Below are 16713 nucleotides of genomic sequence, written 5' to 3'. Positions count from 1 at the left end.
CTGCGGGCCAGGCTCCGTGATGCCCCAGTGTGGGGCCACGTCCTTGCCTCCGGCTCACCTGCTGATGGGCCATCTCCAGCTTGAGCAGCCCTGCGGACCCAGCAGCTTCTCTCCCAGAGCTTCCCACAGTGGCTCTGCAGTCAGCAGAACGCCCAGGAACGTCTACAACCACGGGAGGCTCCAGGACCAACTGGTGCCCATCTCTGGGGGTTTGTCCAGGCAGTGGCACTTTTTAAAGTTTCCCGAGGTGATATCTAATATGCAGCCGAGGTTGGGAACGACTGATAAAAGCAAACGTGTATATAGCAAAGGAAACCATAAACAAGACGAAAAGACAACTCTCAGAATGGGAGAAAATATTTGCAAACAAATCAACAGACAAAGGATTAATCTCCAAAATATATAAACAGCTCATGCAGCTCAATATTTTAAAAAAAACAACCCAATCCAAAAATGGGCAGAAGACCTAAATAGACATTTCTCCAAAGGAGACATACAGATGGCCAACCAACACATGAAAGGATGCTCAACATCACTAATTATAGAGAAATGCAAATCAAAACTACAAGGAGGTATCACCTCACACCAGTCAGAATGGCCATCATCAAAAAATCTAGAAACAATAAATGCTGGAGACGGCGTGGAGAAAAGGGAAGCCTCTTGCACTGCTGGTGGGAATGTGAATTGGTACAGCCGCTATGGAGAACAATATGGAGGTTCCTTAAAAAACTAAAAATAGGGGCTTCCCTGGTGGCGCAGTGGTTGAGAATCTGCCTGCCAATGCAGGGGACACGGGTTCAAGCCCTGGTCTGGGAAGATCCCACATGCCGCGGAGCAACTGGGCCCGTGAGCCACAATTACTGAGCCTGCGCGTCTGGAGCCTGTGCTCTGCAACGGGAGAGGCCGCGATAGTGAGAGGCCCGCGCACCGCGATGAAGAATGGCCCCCGCTTGCCACAGCTAGAGAAAGCCCTCGCACAGAAACGAAGACCCAACACAGCCATAAATAAATAAATAAATAATTAATTTAAAAAAAAAACTAAAAATAGAATTACCATATGACCCAGCAATCCCACTACTGGGCATATACCCAGAGAAAACCATAATTCAGAAAGACACATGCACCCCAATATTCACTGCAGCACTATTTACAATAGCCAGGTCATGGATGCAACCTAAATGCCCATCAACAGATGAATGGATAAAGAAGATGTGGTACATATATACAATGGAATATTACTCAGCCATAAAAAGGAATGAAATTGGGTCATTTGTAGAGACGTGGATGGACCTAGAGACTGTCATACAGAGTGAAGTAAGTCAGTGAGAGAAAAACAACTATCGTATATTAATGCGTATTATGTGGAATCTAGAAAAATGGTACAGGTGAACCGGTTTGCAAAGCAGAAACAGAGATGCAGACATAGAGAACAAACGTATGGACACCAAGGGCGGGGGAAAGCCGGGGGTGCGGGGGATGAATTGGGAGATTGGGATTGACATATATACACTAATACGTATAAAACAGATAACTAATTAAACAAATAAAAATAAACCAAAAACAACAAGCGAAAAAAAGCAAACATGTATTTTTTAGTAACTGTTAAAAGGAAACAGGGAAGTTGGGGAGAGGCGAGGCAGCGGGATGTACAAGTTACCATCCTGGGAGTGGGGGCAGGTTTGTTTGTTTGTTTTGAAGAAGCTGAAGACCATTTGGTGCCAAATGGAACAAATGCAAAAAAGAAAGGCAAGTGGCCAAAGTGGCTTGATCACTGTCGGGTTTAAAACAAGAGGGAGACCTCGTCCAGTGCCTCCGGGCTGCCCATTTCTCACTCCGACATTTACTGAGCACCCACCATGTGCCAAGAAGACTGGACCCCGCCCTGGGGAAGGTTATGGTCTTGGGCAGAGATAGGACAGCAAATGGCAAAAGTCCAGAACAGGTGGCCTCGTCCCGGGCAACCCCACACCAGGGAACCAGAGCCAGGCATTCTCCTCTAGCACCAAACCTGCTACCCAGCCCTGCAGGAGGTGATCGGATGGCAGAAGCAGGTAATTCCACCGGGGCACTCACCACAGCCCCTCACGAGGACAGGCTGGCCAGCCAGGGGTCTCGGTCTCAGCCAGTGCTGGACAGAGCAGTGCCTGTGTGTCATGGCAACCACAGCACCGCCACCACCCAGACCTGCCCCAAGCTGAGGGCCAGGCACCAGGAGACTAACCACAAAGGTAACAACAAGAGGCAGGATGGGCAGGGCAGGTGGCCCTTTCCCTGTGGCTCTGCCAGTTGTAGAGGATGCTAGGGTCTCTGGGACCCTGGGCGGGGCCCATCCAAGCTTCCCATTTTACAGATGGGCAAACAAGGGGCTTGCATTAGGTCACGTCACAAGTGGGCTCAAGCTGCTCGTTCTGTGTCATCTAATCCACACAGAACAGCCCTGGAGGGCACAGCCACGTCCCCAAAGCCCCAGATGTAGCGACCATATCAGCTGCTGGGGCCACCCGTGTATTAAGTATTATGTATTAAGTGGGGCACAGGGGAAAGGGAGGGGATGGTCTATGTAAAAGTACTGGTTTCTGAGTACACCCCTCACACGTAACTGTGGAAAAACTCTCAGAGAAGGTCACAGCTGGAACCACTCACAGCTAGAAAAGCCCACCCCAGGGACTTCGGGGGGGGGGTGGGAGGGGGAATGCAGGTACAGTGGGAGGAGTGCCACAGACCCCACCTGCCCAGCATCGCCCAGTCACCCGTCAGCCCTCAGAGCCAGATGTGCCTGCTCCCCAGCTGTTCCTCCCGCCATGCCTGGCCTCTCCCCTACTCTCCTCTGCTTGTACTGACCGGCTCCACCTCCCAGGCCCATCTCAGCTCCCAACTCCAGCCACCCCCTCCGCTGAGCTCCCGGCACACCTGAAGGGGTTGAGAGCCAAACTAGGGCACTTCCAAGAGTGAAAGGGGCTTGATGAACACTCATACGGGGACGAGGGGGGCACAGGTGGGCGCAGGCTCCAGCATCACGCCGGACGGCCCCCTCCCCACCCCACATGATCTGATGTGACTTGTCTCATTGCCCTGAGCCTTTTCCTCAGCAGAAACGGGGACCCCAGTGCATCTCAGCACCGTTGTGGCCAAGCCTGGGGCGGTTCCCCCTTCCCTTCCAAGTCTCCTCTGAGCGCCTTTAGGGCTCCGGGCAGTTTGCTCCAGGGTTTCCGGCTTTCCCAGGCATGGCATTTCCTCCACTCTAAGATACCATCAGTCACAGATGCCCAATTTTCCAGAGTAAGGGAGGGGAAGACCGTGCAGTAAACACACACACTGATTCTAAGATGCACCCTGCACTGCCACAGAGGAGGGGAAAGCCCATCTTTGAATTCAGGAAATAACAAATGACGAAGGCCTCTGGCCAATGGGGAAGCAGGAAGGAGGAAAGGGAAACAGACCCTCACCTACGTCCCAGGGCGCCCGGCTTCTGCTTTGGTTAAGTGATGCTCCGCACCTCTGTTTAAACATCATACGCAGGGTGACCCCAAGAACACTTACAAACGAATCGATAAAACTCCTGATCCTTCTGCCCTGCTCCCCAGACAGCAGAGACCAACAGTGACTCATTCGAGAGCAGGCAGGCACTCATCACCAGGGGACTGACCCAGCTCCAGACCTGCCCTATCACACTCCACCCACCTGCCCCCTCTGGCCTGTGGCAGCAGAGGACAGCAAGAGGGGAACGTGTGACAATGACCAGCTCTGGGTGCCTGGGAAGAGGGGCACCATTCCCCTGTTCATGATCAAAGGAGCGACACGTCCCTTTAGCAGACAAGTTTGTTCCTCTGTCTCCAGGCTTTGGGGAAGCCACTGGGGTCCCCTCATGGCCTCCCCAGCTCTGATGAAATCCCAGAGCACTCCCTGCCTGGATCCCGGGCACCCAGGTTGCAGGTGTGGGCAGAGCAACCGTGGGTGTAACCATCCTGTGGAGAGGTGCAGTGAGGCTGCAGAGAGAGAGAGTTTGTCGCCCACAGGTGCTGCTCTGCCCGAGCCCCAGGGCGGCTCAGGACTGACCCCTGACCCCACAGGTCAGGAGTCACAAGCAGGCAGACGGGGGGGGGGGGGGGGGGGGCAGGGCTTTGGGGCAGACCCTCCTGATCTGAGAACCTCAGAGAAGGTTCCCTCCCATGACCACGGTCACAGCTATCGCCACCCTGGAGGCCCCAAGCTTCCTGCCCCTCTGTCCCCAGCCTGGCCGCCACCACGACAGACCCCAGGTTAATGCTCCGGAACCGCCGCTCCCCAAGCCCGGCTACATGAATCACCGTGAGCGGCACTCAGAATTCAGACTGAGTAACCACTCAATAAACGTCTGCTCTTGTCTTCCTTCCTGCTTGAAGGGTGAATTCTCTCAGCCACCCAGCCATGCCCGTCCACCTCCCTGACTATTCTCTACTCGCTGTTTTGTACTCACACAACCAGATGCCCAGCTCTCTGGGTGTCCCATTACAGTGGGTTCAGGAATGCCCTGTGCTTGCATGCCTCCCCCGACAGGGAGCTCCCCACCTCCAGATGCAACCTAGTCCACCTGGACCGCTCTTGTCTGTGAGGGCTGAAATCCGAATCGCTGGAACTTTGGGGGTCCACCCTGGGGGCTACACACAGCACTGACCCCGCTGGGCTGACAGCTCTCCCCGCCCAGCAGCAGCTCCCCAGCCCCAAAGCTTTTCTTCCCCCGGCTCAATGTTCTGGTTCTTTCTGTTCCCATGAGGAGGCTTCCAGGCCCCGGGCCTCCCCCACGCGTTATGAGAACACCTCACAGGCCCTGGGCTCTCGGCACCCATGGTCCAGATCCACCTGCAGACCTGCTGCTGCCGCTGGAAGGCCACCCCCCTTCTGTTCAACTAGACAACAACTCATTTGACTCTAACACGGGGTGGGCACAAGGGCCCCCCTCATGAGCATGTGTCAGGGGGTTCCCCCATCCCCACCCCAAGGAGGCAAGTCTGCAGGGTCCAGGTGACAGTGGAGGGTCACTGAACCCATCCTTTAAGGCTCAGTTCTAGGACCAGAGTAGTATCATCCTCGAGACACAGATGAGGCTTCGAGGTGCAGTAAGCTGTCACCTCACACGTGCTGCACAGTTTACACACTTCACCACACTCCCTCCTCCCTCAACCCAAGGGCGGGCAACGGCTTCCCACTTTGCAGATGAGAAAACAGAGGTCCACAGGGGTCCTGGAACTCGAACAGAGTCGTAGGCTTCCAATTCCTTGTGCTGATGAGAAGGACAAACACGGCACAGAAAATCCCCATGGGTGCAAAACACTGACGATGAGCAGCAGAGGATTTCCTTGCTAATCGCGCTGCCCCAGGAACGATACGAAACCAAGTGTGTGTCCTAAGAACTCAGAGGCCGGGCCATGGGTAAGGGGTCTGCTGGGGCCACGACAGCAGAGGGAAACCAGCCTGGCAGGGAAGCGAGGGAATGAAAACTATAAGTGAGGAGGGACTCCGTGCGCGGAAGCCTGCGCTTTCCTCATCCCACTGATGTCCGGAACCGTGAACTGTCATGCCAGGAAACAGGACAGCATGACTGAGCCTCTGGGTCTGGACTGAGAACAGGTGCCACACCTTTGCTACACAGGTCCAGCCCCTGGAGCTCCCGCCCCATCCTGCCTGGGTCCATCTACAGGGGGCCCTGCCCAGGACCAAGCTCCGGACAGCCTTCCACTGTTGGTGGGGGTCTCCCATGGGAGTCTCAGGCTGTCCCGGTCCAGAGGGGCAGCAGGCACAGGGCAGCAGGCCCAGACTGACACCGGAGGCCAAGACTGATTCCCCAGACTGATCCCAGGCCCCCCAGCCAGCCCACGGGACTGGGAGCAGGTCACCATACCGCTCCATGCCTCAGTTTCCCCACCTGCGATATGGGACCATTTGGGAGCTCTGAACAGAATGGAGCTGGGACTGGGACACCCTCTGTGGTAAACTGTGAAGTGCTGGGCACACCCTGGTCCCACCCTGGGCTACAGGCCAGTGAGCTCCTTACCACCAGCCCCCTTTGGTATGTGGCCCTGGGGGCTCCGTACCCCAAGGCCAGTGACGGATGGTCAGGGTCAGGATGCGGAGGGAGGGGGAAAAGCTTATTCAACCTGCCCCATTGTCTTTGCTGACCTTTGCCCCCAGGCCTGACTGGGTTTAGGAAAAGCTGCCTTATTAGCATCCTGCCCAGGAGCTGCTGAGCCGGGAGGCCCCTCATAAAAGACCTATTCAGGGCCAGAGGCCCAGACCACCCTCGCTCCATCCTCCCTTTAAACCAACAAAAACACAAGCAGGAGGACAAGCCCATCTTATTTTGAGAAGCTCAAATTTTTAATCCAAACTTTTAAAAGTAAACAGGGCCCACACAAAGGCTGCTGGAGGCCCCGGTTTCTGTGGGTTAGCTAAAGGGGAGTGGACCCCGTGGTGTGATGGGGGGACTGGGACAGATGTGAATGGGGACGTGGGGGGGAAGGGAGAAAGAAGGTGGGACACCCAGGATGGGGAGGGGGAGGGGAGAATTGTTGAAAGTACTTTTGTTTGGAAATTGTATCAGCTCAGAGTGGCAAACCTGACCTTCTGATGTTTGGGGTTCGCCTGCCTCAGTTTGCCCCACCGGATTAGAGTAAAGAGCATCCCAGCCCAGACTTTAGTCAGCCCAGCCCAGACCTCTACCAAAACAAAACAAAACAAAACAACCCAGAGAAAGGCCTATTTGCATCCCCATTCACAGGCCCACCAGGCCCAGCCCCAGCCAGGGACGGCCTGGAATACCGATGGGCCACCACCCAGCACAGCTGCTTAGGGCCCTTACGGCATCCTGAAGGGCTGCAGGTACCCTGCAGCTTCCGAGAGAGGATTACAGGGCCACTGCTCCCCAGCACATCCGCAAGTGTCACCAGACGCCGGCTCAGTCGCAGACACTCAAGCGAGCTGTCTGTCTAAACAGCAAACAGAGTTTCAAAGAGAACACCGATGTCTACCTGGCAAACCCCCAACAGGTCCCTCTCTTTTTCCTGAGGAGCCTTGGAAGAAGGATGCACGGCAAGGATGCTGACAACCGTCGAGGCCCGCTGTGTGTAGGGATAAAGGGGGCACTCTGGGTTTTGCCCCACTCTACAGAAGAGCAGAAAGGGGCTCAGGGCAGTTACGTCACTGGCCAAAGAGAAGAGGGAAGAGTGTAGACTTGAACACGAGACAGTCTGAGCCCTCTGGGTATCGGGGTTATCAGCCATCTGCTCAGTGGTCACCGATAAGGAAGTGACACTTCCCAGGACAGGAGAAGGAGGGCAAACGTGGGTCAGGAACCAAGAATAGGGAGTCAGCAGTGTCTGCTGATGAATATTATCGGCCACAGTGACAGCGGGCTGCTGGAGAGGCAAGCCAGCCCACGGGTCTGGGCAGGAGAGGACCCCCAGGGCACCACCCAGGCAGCTGGGACTGAGACACCTGAATCTCAGTTGCTTTCCCAGGAAACGCTCAGAACCTCTCTGAGCCTCCACTTGCTTGGCTTTAAAATGGGGATAAGGGCCCGAGGCACAACCCTGGTATCCGACTCCTTTCGCCACCACCCAGACTGAGGCCTGTTACCTGCCTCCATCTCTGGCTCGCTCTCCGCTCAAAACTACAGGTCCAAGTACAGAAAAGTGTTTTCTAAGAGATGGGCCTTTCCTTGTTTCCAGGCATCCTACTCATATTGTTGGAGAACAACTCAAGGCCACGCCTGACTTTATGAGACAAAACTAAACGACAGCGATGCCACCGACAACTGAAATTCATGATGAGAATGCTGAATGTTCATGTCACCCCAACACAAAGCTTTGCCACCACAAAATCTGTGGCAGTCCTGTTCCGAGTGTGCATGGGACTGGTGGCAGCATGGGTTCTGCAGGAAACCCTACAGCTCCACCCGTCCCGCCCTCCCCCAGTGGGGTGGGAACCTCACTCCTGCTCTGTTCACTGAGGCAGCAAAACGCTGAGCCAGACGGGGTCCGCGTCTCCTTGTCCAAAACATGACAGAACTTCTCAGCAAATATGCTCTGACACTCCAGAGCTTCAGTGCCCTGCTGAGAATCGCCCTCGCCAAGTGTCACTGATGACGCAGCTGAAAACCAGAACCGTTTCATTTCCTAGCCACAGGCAGGACTGCAGCAACCCCCCGCCTCGTACTGCACTCGGGCAAACCGAGGCCCAGAAATCTGACCCTCCCAAGGCCCCCAAGAAGCCGAGGCCAGAGAGGCTGGGCCTGGGACTCCTCACTTCCCAGATGGTGCAACCTTAACATATTAAACCTCCTAACGCTGAGCTACTCCCACTGGCCTTAAGGAGACTGCTGGTGGGAGGTGGGGTGGATACAGAGTTACCGAGAGAAACCCAAGTTGTAGCCTTAGATTGCTAATCAGTAACAAAATATCCCTCTAAACCTAGTCCTGCCCTGAACTCACAGGCTGGGAAGGTAAACGAAGGAAAAACGGTGCTGGGCTATCACCCCACCTCCCGGAGTCCAGTTCCCACCCCAGCCCGCCCCCCCCAAGGCACCTGCGAGGCCACTTGGCCACCAAACCAAAGAGAGAGCGCCCTGTCCCCACCCCACCCCCCCTCCAGGCTGTCACTCTGGGGAAGAACAGTCACTTAAAGCCTAGATACACTTTCTCTGAACTAGGAGAGCCTTTAAGGAGAACCAGAAAGGGCTGTTTAATCTCCACCTTCAGGCAAAGAGTTCAGGCAGCAGCAAATGCCACCAGAAGTAGGAGCCAAGCCACTGAAAAATGTGGAAGGACAGGGAGGTGGGAGAGGAGACAGGCAGCAGGCAGAACCACTGATCAGAGGGCTGGGGATGGGGGCCGGCTGCTCCGCTCCTACAGAGCCCTCTGCCTTGGGCCCGACAGTCACACAGGCGTGGAAGACAGTAGCTGAGCTTTCCTGAGGCCAAAGGTCCTCCCACCCACACCCTGGCCACCGCAGACGACTGTGGCACTTCCTGTAAGGTGACCAACAGTTTACAAACCCTTCAGAGGCTTTTATCTCCACCTCAAATCCAGGAGGTAGGGATCATTGGCTCCATTCTACAGATAAGAAAACCGAGGCCTGCAGAGACAAAAAGCCAGGATTCATTCCAAGCCCGCATTCCTCTGGAAAGTTTTAGAGCCTGAGTTGAGAAAGGTCCCTGAGCCCTGAGAAAGGCAGGACTAACAACAACCGAGGAAGGCTCTTAGCCCCGGGTACTCTGGCCCACCTGCCTCTGATCCTTCCCAGCGGGCAGGCAGCAGGGAGGTCAGGTGGAATTCCAGCCCCAGCACACAGGTGAACACTGCTTAGGTTTGGGGCTGCCTGTTGCTCCAGATAAGAGAGGGAATTTCACTTTCCCTCAAAGGGCCTTTCTTTCTTTCTTTTCCATTAAAAACTTCCCGCTCCCGGACAACGGTTTCCAGGCAGGGATGCGGTGCCTCCGGCCAGCCCTACAGTGCCAGACTGATACTGATAAACTCCGCAGGAGAGAAACTTTTCTGGGGTCTGGCGGCCCCCGGCCCGCTGCGTATTCAGAGGGGCAGGGGCACGCCTCCATCACTTAACCAGAAAATTACCACCCAAAGCCCCACTGCTGGTGGGCTCGGGAGCCTCTGGATGCCAGCTGGAGGAGGGGTCTGGAGTGGCGGCCGCCCGCGGGGGAAGGGACTCTGGGCCCGAGACCCGCGCCGCCAGGCAGGTGCCGTCCTTACCGTGCAGGCCGTTGGGGATACTTCGGTGGTGCGGTGGCGCCGACAGGTCGTCCAGGGACCTGCGCGTTGCGACAGCTTTGCCGTCCGGGGCCTTGTGCGGCCCGGGGGGCAGCAGCGGGGGCGGGACGTGGTGGTGGTGGTCGGGGCTGCCGCCGCTGCCGGCGCTCGACGTGCTACTGCCGTCGCCCACGTCGCGGGTCCCCGCTCCGGCCGCGCCGCCCGCCAGCGGCCCGCTCAGGCTGGCCTGGCTGTCGATGGAGCTACGGGAGCCGGCGCCACCACCACCACCGCCACCGCCGCCGCCGCCGCCACCCGCGCCCCCCGCCAGCGCCGCGCGCTCCTCGTCCAGCAGCAGCACCAGCTCCTTGAGCTCCAGGTTCTCACGCAGCAGGGCCTCCTGGCGCGCCTCGAGCTCGCGCAGCTTCTGCTGCGAGCGGGCCACCTCGTGCCACACGGCGCCGGCCGCGTGGCGCCCGAAGCGCTGCCACTCGCGCGCCAGCTTGCGCCCCTTCTGCCGGTCGTCGTCGAGGAAGCAGCAGAGCTCGCGCAGTTCCTGGTTGTCGTCCTGCAGCCGCTGGTTCACGTCCTTGAGGCCGCGGATCTCCAGCAGGTGCTGCTGCAGCCGCCGGTTCACGTCGCGCATCAGGCCGCCGTGCTCCAGCATGAGGCCCACCTTCTCGCCCTCGGCGCGCCGCAGCCGCCGCGCCAGCTCCTCCTTGCTCCAGCGCAGCAGCTCCTCGTCCGGCACCTGGCTCAGCTCCTCCGACGACGCCGCCGCCGCCGCCGCCGCTGCCGCCGGGGGCTTCGCCATGGCGGGGCCGTCACCGCGGCATCGCCCGCGCCCTCGCCCGGCCGGCGCTCCCCGTGCCGGGGCTGCGCTGGGCCGGTCCGCCCGCGGGCGGGGGGCGACCAGGGGCTCGTGCGGCCTGCCCCGCGCCGCCTCGCGCGCCCTCACGCAGCGCCCTCCCGGGCCGCCCGGGAACCCGCGTGTCTCGAGGCTCAGCGAGCTGGGACCGCTGCTGCGTCGGCGGCTACAGTGCCGGGCGCTCTCCGGGCTTAGGCGAAGCAAGCGGAGGCCCGCCCCCGGCCCAGCTCCGGAGCCCCAGCCGCCCCGCCCACTCCGGGCGGGGAGGGGCGGGGCGCCGCGGCCCGGCCCCGCCTCCGGGGAAGGGAGCGAGCAAGGCACGGCCTGCCCCCACGTCCCTCCGCGCCGTGCGCCCGCCCGCCCGGGGCCCTGCCACAGGCGCCCTCGAGCCGTGGTCCCGCCCCCAGCCCGTCCGATTGGGCCTCTCCGGGGGTGTGCGGGAGGGGCGGGGCGCAAGCGGGGGACGCCACGGAGATGGTACAGTCCACTGGCGGTTCAAGTTTCTGCGCCGGGAGGACGCGGCCTCGGCCAATCCCAGGGCTACAGGGCGCTTTTAAAATGCAGGTACGGCTGCAAGGAGGGGGAAGGTGGGAAAGGTAGGGCAGGGCTTCCCTTAAAGGAGACGCGCGGAAATGGTCGCCCAGCCCCTTCCTGGGCCCGCGTGCCCCGCCCGGCCTCCCCCGCCCCAAATAAACAAATACCCAAGATCCGAAGGACAGCTCCCCTTCTCCCTCCCGGGGGCACCAGAGTCCAGCTTAGTGTGAGATACGACGGACAATAGGACTCTGACACGGGGGTCGCTCTCCCCGGCGGCAGAGCGGCTCTTTGTCCCCTTCCCTGCCCCCGGCTCCTCCGCCCCCATTTCCACCCCCGTCCCCTGCCGGAGCGCGCCGAGGTTGCGGCGTTCCATTCCAGCCCCGGGTTGCGCACCGGGAAGGCCATGGCCTCGCCAACCGTCCCGGAGCACGGTCCGTACCCTCTTCCCTGCCAGGAGGGGGCGAAGGCGCCGGGGACATGCACCGTTCCCCCGCCAACCCGACCGCTCGTCCCGGAATTCGGGAGAGAATCTGTGATTCACGACGTGGAGACCACTGGGGAAGGTGGAAGATGGTCTCCCACTGGGGTCTTAACTGTGGGGGCGCCGAGTCGGCGGCGAAAAGCCTTCCCCACCGCAGCCTGGCCCGGCACCCGGGTCCTCCCACTGTCTGTGTGAGTCCGTCTCGTTTATCCTCGCGTCCCTGAAGTGCATTTACTGCGCGTCTGCTGCCAGCCGGCCAGAGGTGGGCGTCCCTCCCCCGGGACCCGCAACGAGATAAAATCCGCGCACTCGACCGTGAGCGCCACGGCCTGGCGCGCGCGCCCGCGCAACAGCTGATGTCCCCATTTACAGCTGTTCAGCCATTCATTGGACAACTGTGTACAGCCCCTACTGTAAGCCAGGCCTCTTCTAGACCACTGGGGGATTCTGTAGGGGACAATGGCAGAGGCCACTGCCCTCTGGGGGGGGGGGACTTTGCACCCTGCGGGGAGGAGGGGAGAGACGATAATAAACTAGATAGCTATGAGTCTGTAATAAGTGCTGTGCAGGGGATTAAGACAAGCTGATGTCACAGAAGGTGATTATCAGTTACTTTAGATCCCGTGGTCAGGGAGGACCTCTGAGGAGGTGCGTTTAAGCTGATACCTGAGTGACAAGAAGGACAAAGATAAGGGGGAAGGGCACTCCAGGTGAAGGGAACAGCTAGTGCAGAGGCCCGAGGGCTGGCCTGTTAGTGGCCTATTCAAAGAAGGCCAATGGGGCTGGGAGGGGGCTCGGGAAGAAGAGTGAGAGATGAGGTCAGAGGGGCCAGATCATCCATGATTCTAAGGCAGCTGGGAAAGCAGTGGGGGGTTAGCAGGATGCAATATGACCTGATTTGCCTTTTAAGAGACTCACTCTGGCCCATGTGTGGAGAAGGGATGGGGGTGGGGGGCGTTGCAGAGAGGTCCAGATTCAGGACCTCATTCCCCACCCTTCTCCCCCTCTCTCCATATAGATGTTCAGGGAGAGGATGTGCCAGGCAGAGCATAACTTTGAGGGTCAAGCTCCAGGGTAGCTGAGGTTCCCCCAGGCAGGTGAGCCTGCTGGGGGTCACCCTCCCCACTGGGGCATGTGCTTCGAGGACCCAGCCCAGGGCATCTGAGTTTGAGTTTGAGGAGAGAAAGGGTTCCAGCTCCCGCTTGGGCAGGGTACAGGTCTTTCTTACCCCAAAAGGCCAACCAGATTAAATAGCTCACTGGAGGCTCTCCCCAGAACAAAGCCTGAGCTGGGAGAGTGAGGGGTGAGCACAGGACACATGGGCTCACTAGGGAAGTTGCTGAGATGGTTAACACTGCTTGTGGGAACCGCCACCCCAACTTTGTGTGTGGCCCCAGGTGGTTCCCATGGCCTGCATCTCTGCCCTCTGATCCTGCAGAGCTGGCAGCTTCAGCTGAACTCTCCAAGAGAAAAAAAAAAAAAAGCTTCCATCTAGACGGGGCTTGCTTGCATCATCTACAGACTGTGGGACCATGGGTCCCCCTCACCAAGACTCAGGAGAGCATCCCTAACACCCCCCTGGTGCAGCAAAGACAAGGTGCTAGAGATGAGGCTCCTGGGTGGGTGGTCCCAGGGACAGTCTTTGCTCTCCACACCATGGCTGGACAGGCTGGGGCAGAGCAGGATAGACGGCAGGAGATTGAGAGGGTCCAGAGCTAAAAAAGGGTCCTGAAGCAAGGGGAACCATCTAAGCCAGAGCCCCCTCCCTAAGGGTCCTGCAAGAGGTGCCAAGCCCCCTCGAATACTCACCATCCAACAGACCCTGTACCCCGAGCCAGGATCTGAAATGTCAAGTGTCTTTGCTGTTTTAGCTCTGCTTTGTCATGAAATCCGTAAAACCAAATCATGGACCTCTAATACAGTAATTCTCTAGATGCCCAGTAAAAGTAGTTGTGGGTCTTTTAAAAAATAAAGATGTACCACCACTCCCCAATTTTTTTTCTTCTGAATCTCCAGGACTGTGTGTGTCCATTTAAAGCCACACAAATGTTTTTGAGAGCCAGTACACTAATACATAGTAGACAAAATAATTCCCGATCGCAGTGTCTGTGAACCTGGGAAATGGTGAGAGCACACTGGCAGTAAGCAGACTGTCTCCTCACTGAGAGGGGATGGGGCTTTCCTATCTCCTCTGTGGCTGGGGCGCTGAACAGAGACCTCAGAGCAGCCATTATTTGCTGTTTGCTGAGTGAATGTGTGACCCTTCAGTACGTGACCAATTGAGTCTGAGCCCCTCATTTTGAAGATGAGGAAACTGAGCCCCAGAAGGGAAATGACTTGCCCAAGGTCACTTTCATTCACTGATTTCCTGAACACACAAGCATAATTGGTTAAGTATTTATGCATAAATTCATATGTGTATGTGCAATCCCATATGCATTGTGCACACTTTGTAAGTACCACAGAAGAGCGGGGCAAAACACATCATTGTGGGAGCATCCTAAGGCAGTGGGAGCAGCTTCCCGGAGGCGGTGACCCCCCCTCCCCCCCCGGTGAATCTTGCAGAGTGAGTAGGAGTTTATCAGATTGTAGATGGGGAAGGTGAGGGTTGGGATAATCCAGGTGGAGGGAACAACAAAGCCAAGGCCTAGAGGTGAGCAATGGCGAGGGGTGTGTGTAGACACAGCCGTGCCTTATTGCCGGAACATACAGGAGAGGCAGAGAACAGCGGGGAATAGTCACAGAGGAAGTGTGGCCCCCTCCCTGGGGCTCTGATAGTTAACAGCAGCAACAACAGCAATAATAATAACTACCACCTCCTACCACTTACCCAGCGCCCAGTGGGTGCCAGGGGTTCCAAACCAGCCCTCACGTGATGATCAGAATGGTGGTGTCATTAGCTCTTCAGGATTTAACGTGGATTCCTGTTGGCTAGATTGTTTGTCTCCACAAAGCTCAGACCACTGTGTGTGAACTTATGGGCAGTGTTCGGAGGCTGCTGGATGCTCAAGGGCTCTGGTGTGGCCAGTGGAGGTTTGCGTGGTGGCTGACTATTTCTGCAGGTCAGCAAGGCAGTGGCAGCTGACCAGGTCTGGGGCTGGGCTCTGGGGTTTCTTCCCTGCACCCCACCTCAGGGAGGATCCTGAACAGGGGAAGTCACCATGCACAGAGGAGGGGCTATGATGAAAAATCAGGGCTCATGCAAAAGCAGCTGTCATTATTATTAATAAAGGATAGTGTTGGTTGAGCACTTTTTTTTTTTTTTTTGCCACGTGACTTGCGGGATCTCAGTTCCCCGACCAGGGATTGAGCCCCAGGGCCACAGCAGTGAAAGCCCAGAACCCTAACCACTAGGCCACCAGGGAACTCGCAGTTGAGCACTTTTTATGTATCTACCCAGCACTGTGCTAATGCTTTACAAGGATTGTCTCGTTGAGCCCTCGCTGCAGTCCCGTGAGTTAGGAGCCTCTATCCCCATTTTACAAAGGGGCAAACTGAGGCTCATAGGTTAAGTCACTTGTCCAAAGTCACACAGCAAGCAAGTGAATGAGCTGGGATTGAAACACACGACCACCTCGGCCCAAGAGTGCACCTTACCCCATAGACTACAGCCTCCTGTGCTGCAATTGCTCTGTGACATCCCTTTCACTGTGACTCTGGTTCTACAATGTGGAGGCCTACGCTGTGCCCAGACCATGTCCATCACCCAGCTTCCTCCTACTTCAGCCTTCCACATTGTCACCAAGCCAGAGAGACTCCCCGAGCCTCTGGATGGACCACTGGGAAGAGCTTTCCAGCTCTTCCTGCTGACAGATCAGTCACTGCATGTTGTTAGCTCCATCTCACAGCTCCTCTCTCACCAACTTGCTGGTGACCTTAGGCCAGTTCCTTAACCTCTCTGAGCCACAGTTTTCTCATACGAGCCTTCCTCCACAAGGGCCAGTGTCAAGCAGCTAGCAGGGCTCTTGCCCAGCTCTGGAGAGATGCACGTGCCTCCCTTCCCTGTGCGTTCTCCCTACCCTCTGGATCAGGACAGTCTTCCCATAATGTACATTGAAATTGCACCCATTTTCCAGATGCAAACCCTGAGGTACATGGAAACAAGGGCTCTCCTGGAAGCCTAGTGCTTGCCCCTGGCAAACGGGACTACAAAGGATGCTAGCTATGGCCCTGGGCTGCCACCAGCTTCCTTCTGGGATGGACGCAGCATGGAATATGGGGTTTAGTGATGAACTGTCTCAACTCCCACATTTTTAGGTGAGGAAACTGCACTGATGCTGGGGCCACCAGTAGGCAAGTTTGCGGGGATGTCGACCCCTTGGAGGGCAGCACTCGGCGGCCTGGGGGGAGGGTGGGCTCGTTCACTCACACCATTATCCAATGGTCAGGCCCTGTTCTGGGGATCAGGAAGTCAGTGATGCATAGGATGGTTGCCTGGAACTGCGGATGTCACAGGCAAAAGCCTCAAGGTTAACCTGAGGGCGGTGGGAACCACAGAAGAGTATAGAGCAAAGAGAAAACTGGCAGACTTTTGTTTGATAGCAGGTGACAGGAGGTGTGAGGGGAAGAATGGATCAGAGAGGGTCCGCTGAGGCCAGGAGACAGGCAGGAGGCTACAAAGCCAGGCTGGCCAGAGGCCAGGGCAGAGGTGGGGGAAAGGTGCCTTTAGGGACCAATGGTGGGGGGGCAGGTATCAGCATCTGCATCCCTCCTCCCTGTCTCTCCCTTCCCAGCTGGAGCCACTGAAATACCCTCCTCCCCTTTCAAATGCTGACATCCACTCAGACCATTGCCCCGAGGAGCAGGGCAGGGATGATGCTCAATCACGGGGAAACTGAGTCAGGGGAGCTCTCTGCAGGACCAGCTCCCACCTCAGTGCACTTATAAACGCTATTCTTATTATGAACGATTTCCTATCACAACAAACTGCGGAGCAGCAGGTGCCTGGAGCCCAACTGCCCGGCTTAAGGAATCACCACTTTCGCCGGCCCCTGGAGCCCCTCCTGGTCACCTGGGCAGCCCACCTGACCCCAGGGTAAGCACGATCCTGAATGCTGCATTGCGTATTCCTGTGCTTTCACAATACTGTA

General features: G+C 57.3%; 1 protein-coding gene across 3 annotated transcripts in view; it reads right to left on the bottom strand.

Moving 5' to 3' along the window:
* The window catches only part of CCDC85C (coiled-coil domain containing 85C), an 81592-nt gene extending 70934 nt beyond the window's left edge, over nt 1-10658 (bottom strand). For all 3 annotated transcript variants that reach the window (XM_082853212.1, XM_082853214.1, XM_082853213.1), the window contains exon 1: nt 9741-10658. In XM_082853212.1, coding sequence (XP_082709338.1) covers nt 9741-10551 — 811 coding nt within the window. In that variant the 5' untranslated portion in view covers nt 10552-10658. The remainder of the gene's footprint in view (nt 1-9740) is intronic.
* Nucleotides 10659-16713: the final 6055 nt, after the last annotated feature.

The sequence above is a fragment of the Leucopleurus acutus genome (assembly GCF_964270905.1).
Source record: "Leucopleurus acutus genome assembly, chromosome: 1".
NCBI lineage: Eukaryota > Metazoa > Chordata > Mammalia > Artiodactyla > Delphinidae > Leucopleurus > Leucopleurus acutus.
The sequence above is the reverse complement of the archived record's forward strand: the minus strand, read 5'-3'. Positions and strand labels throughout refer to the sequence as shown.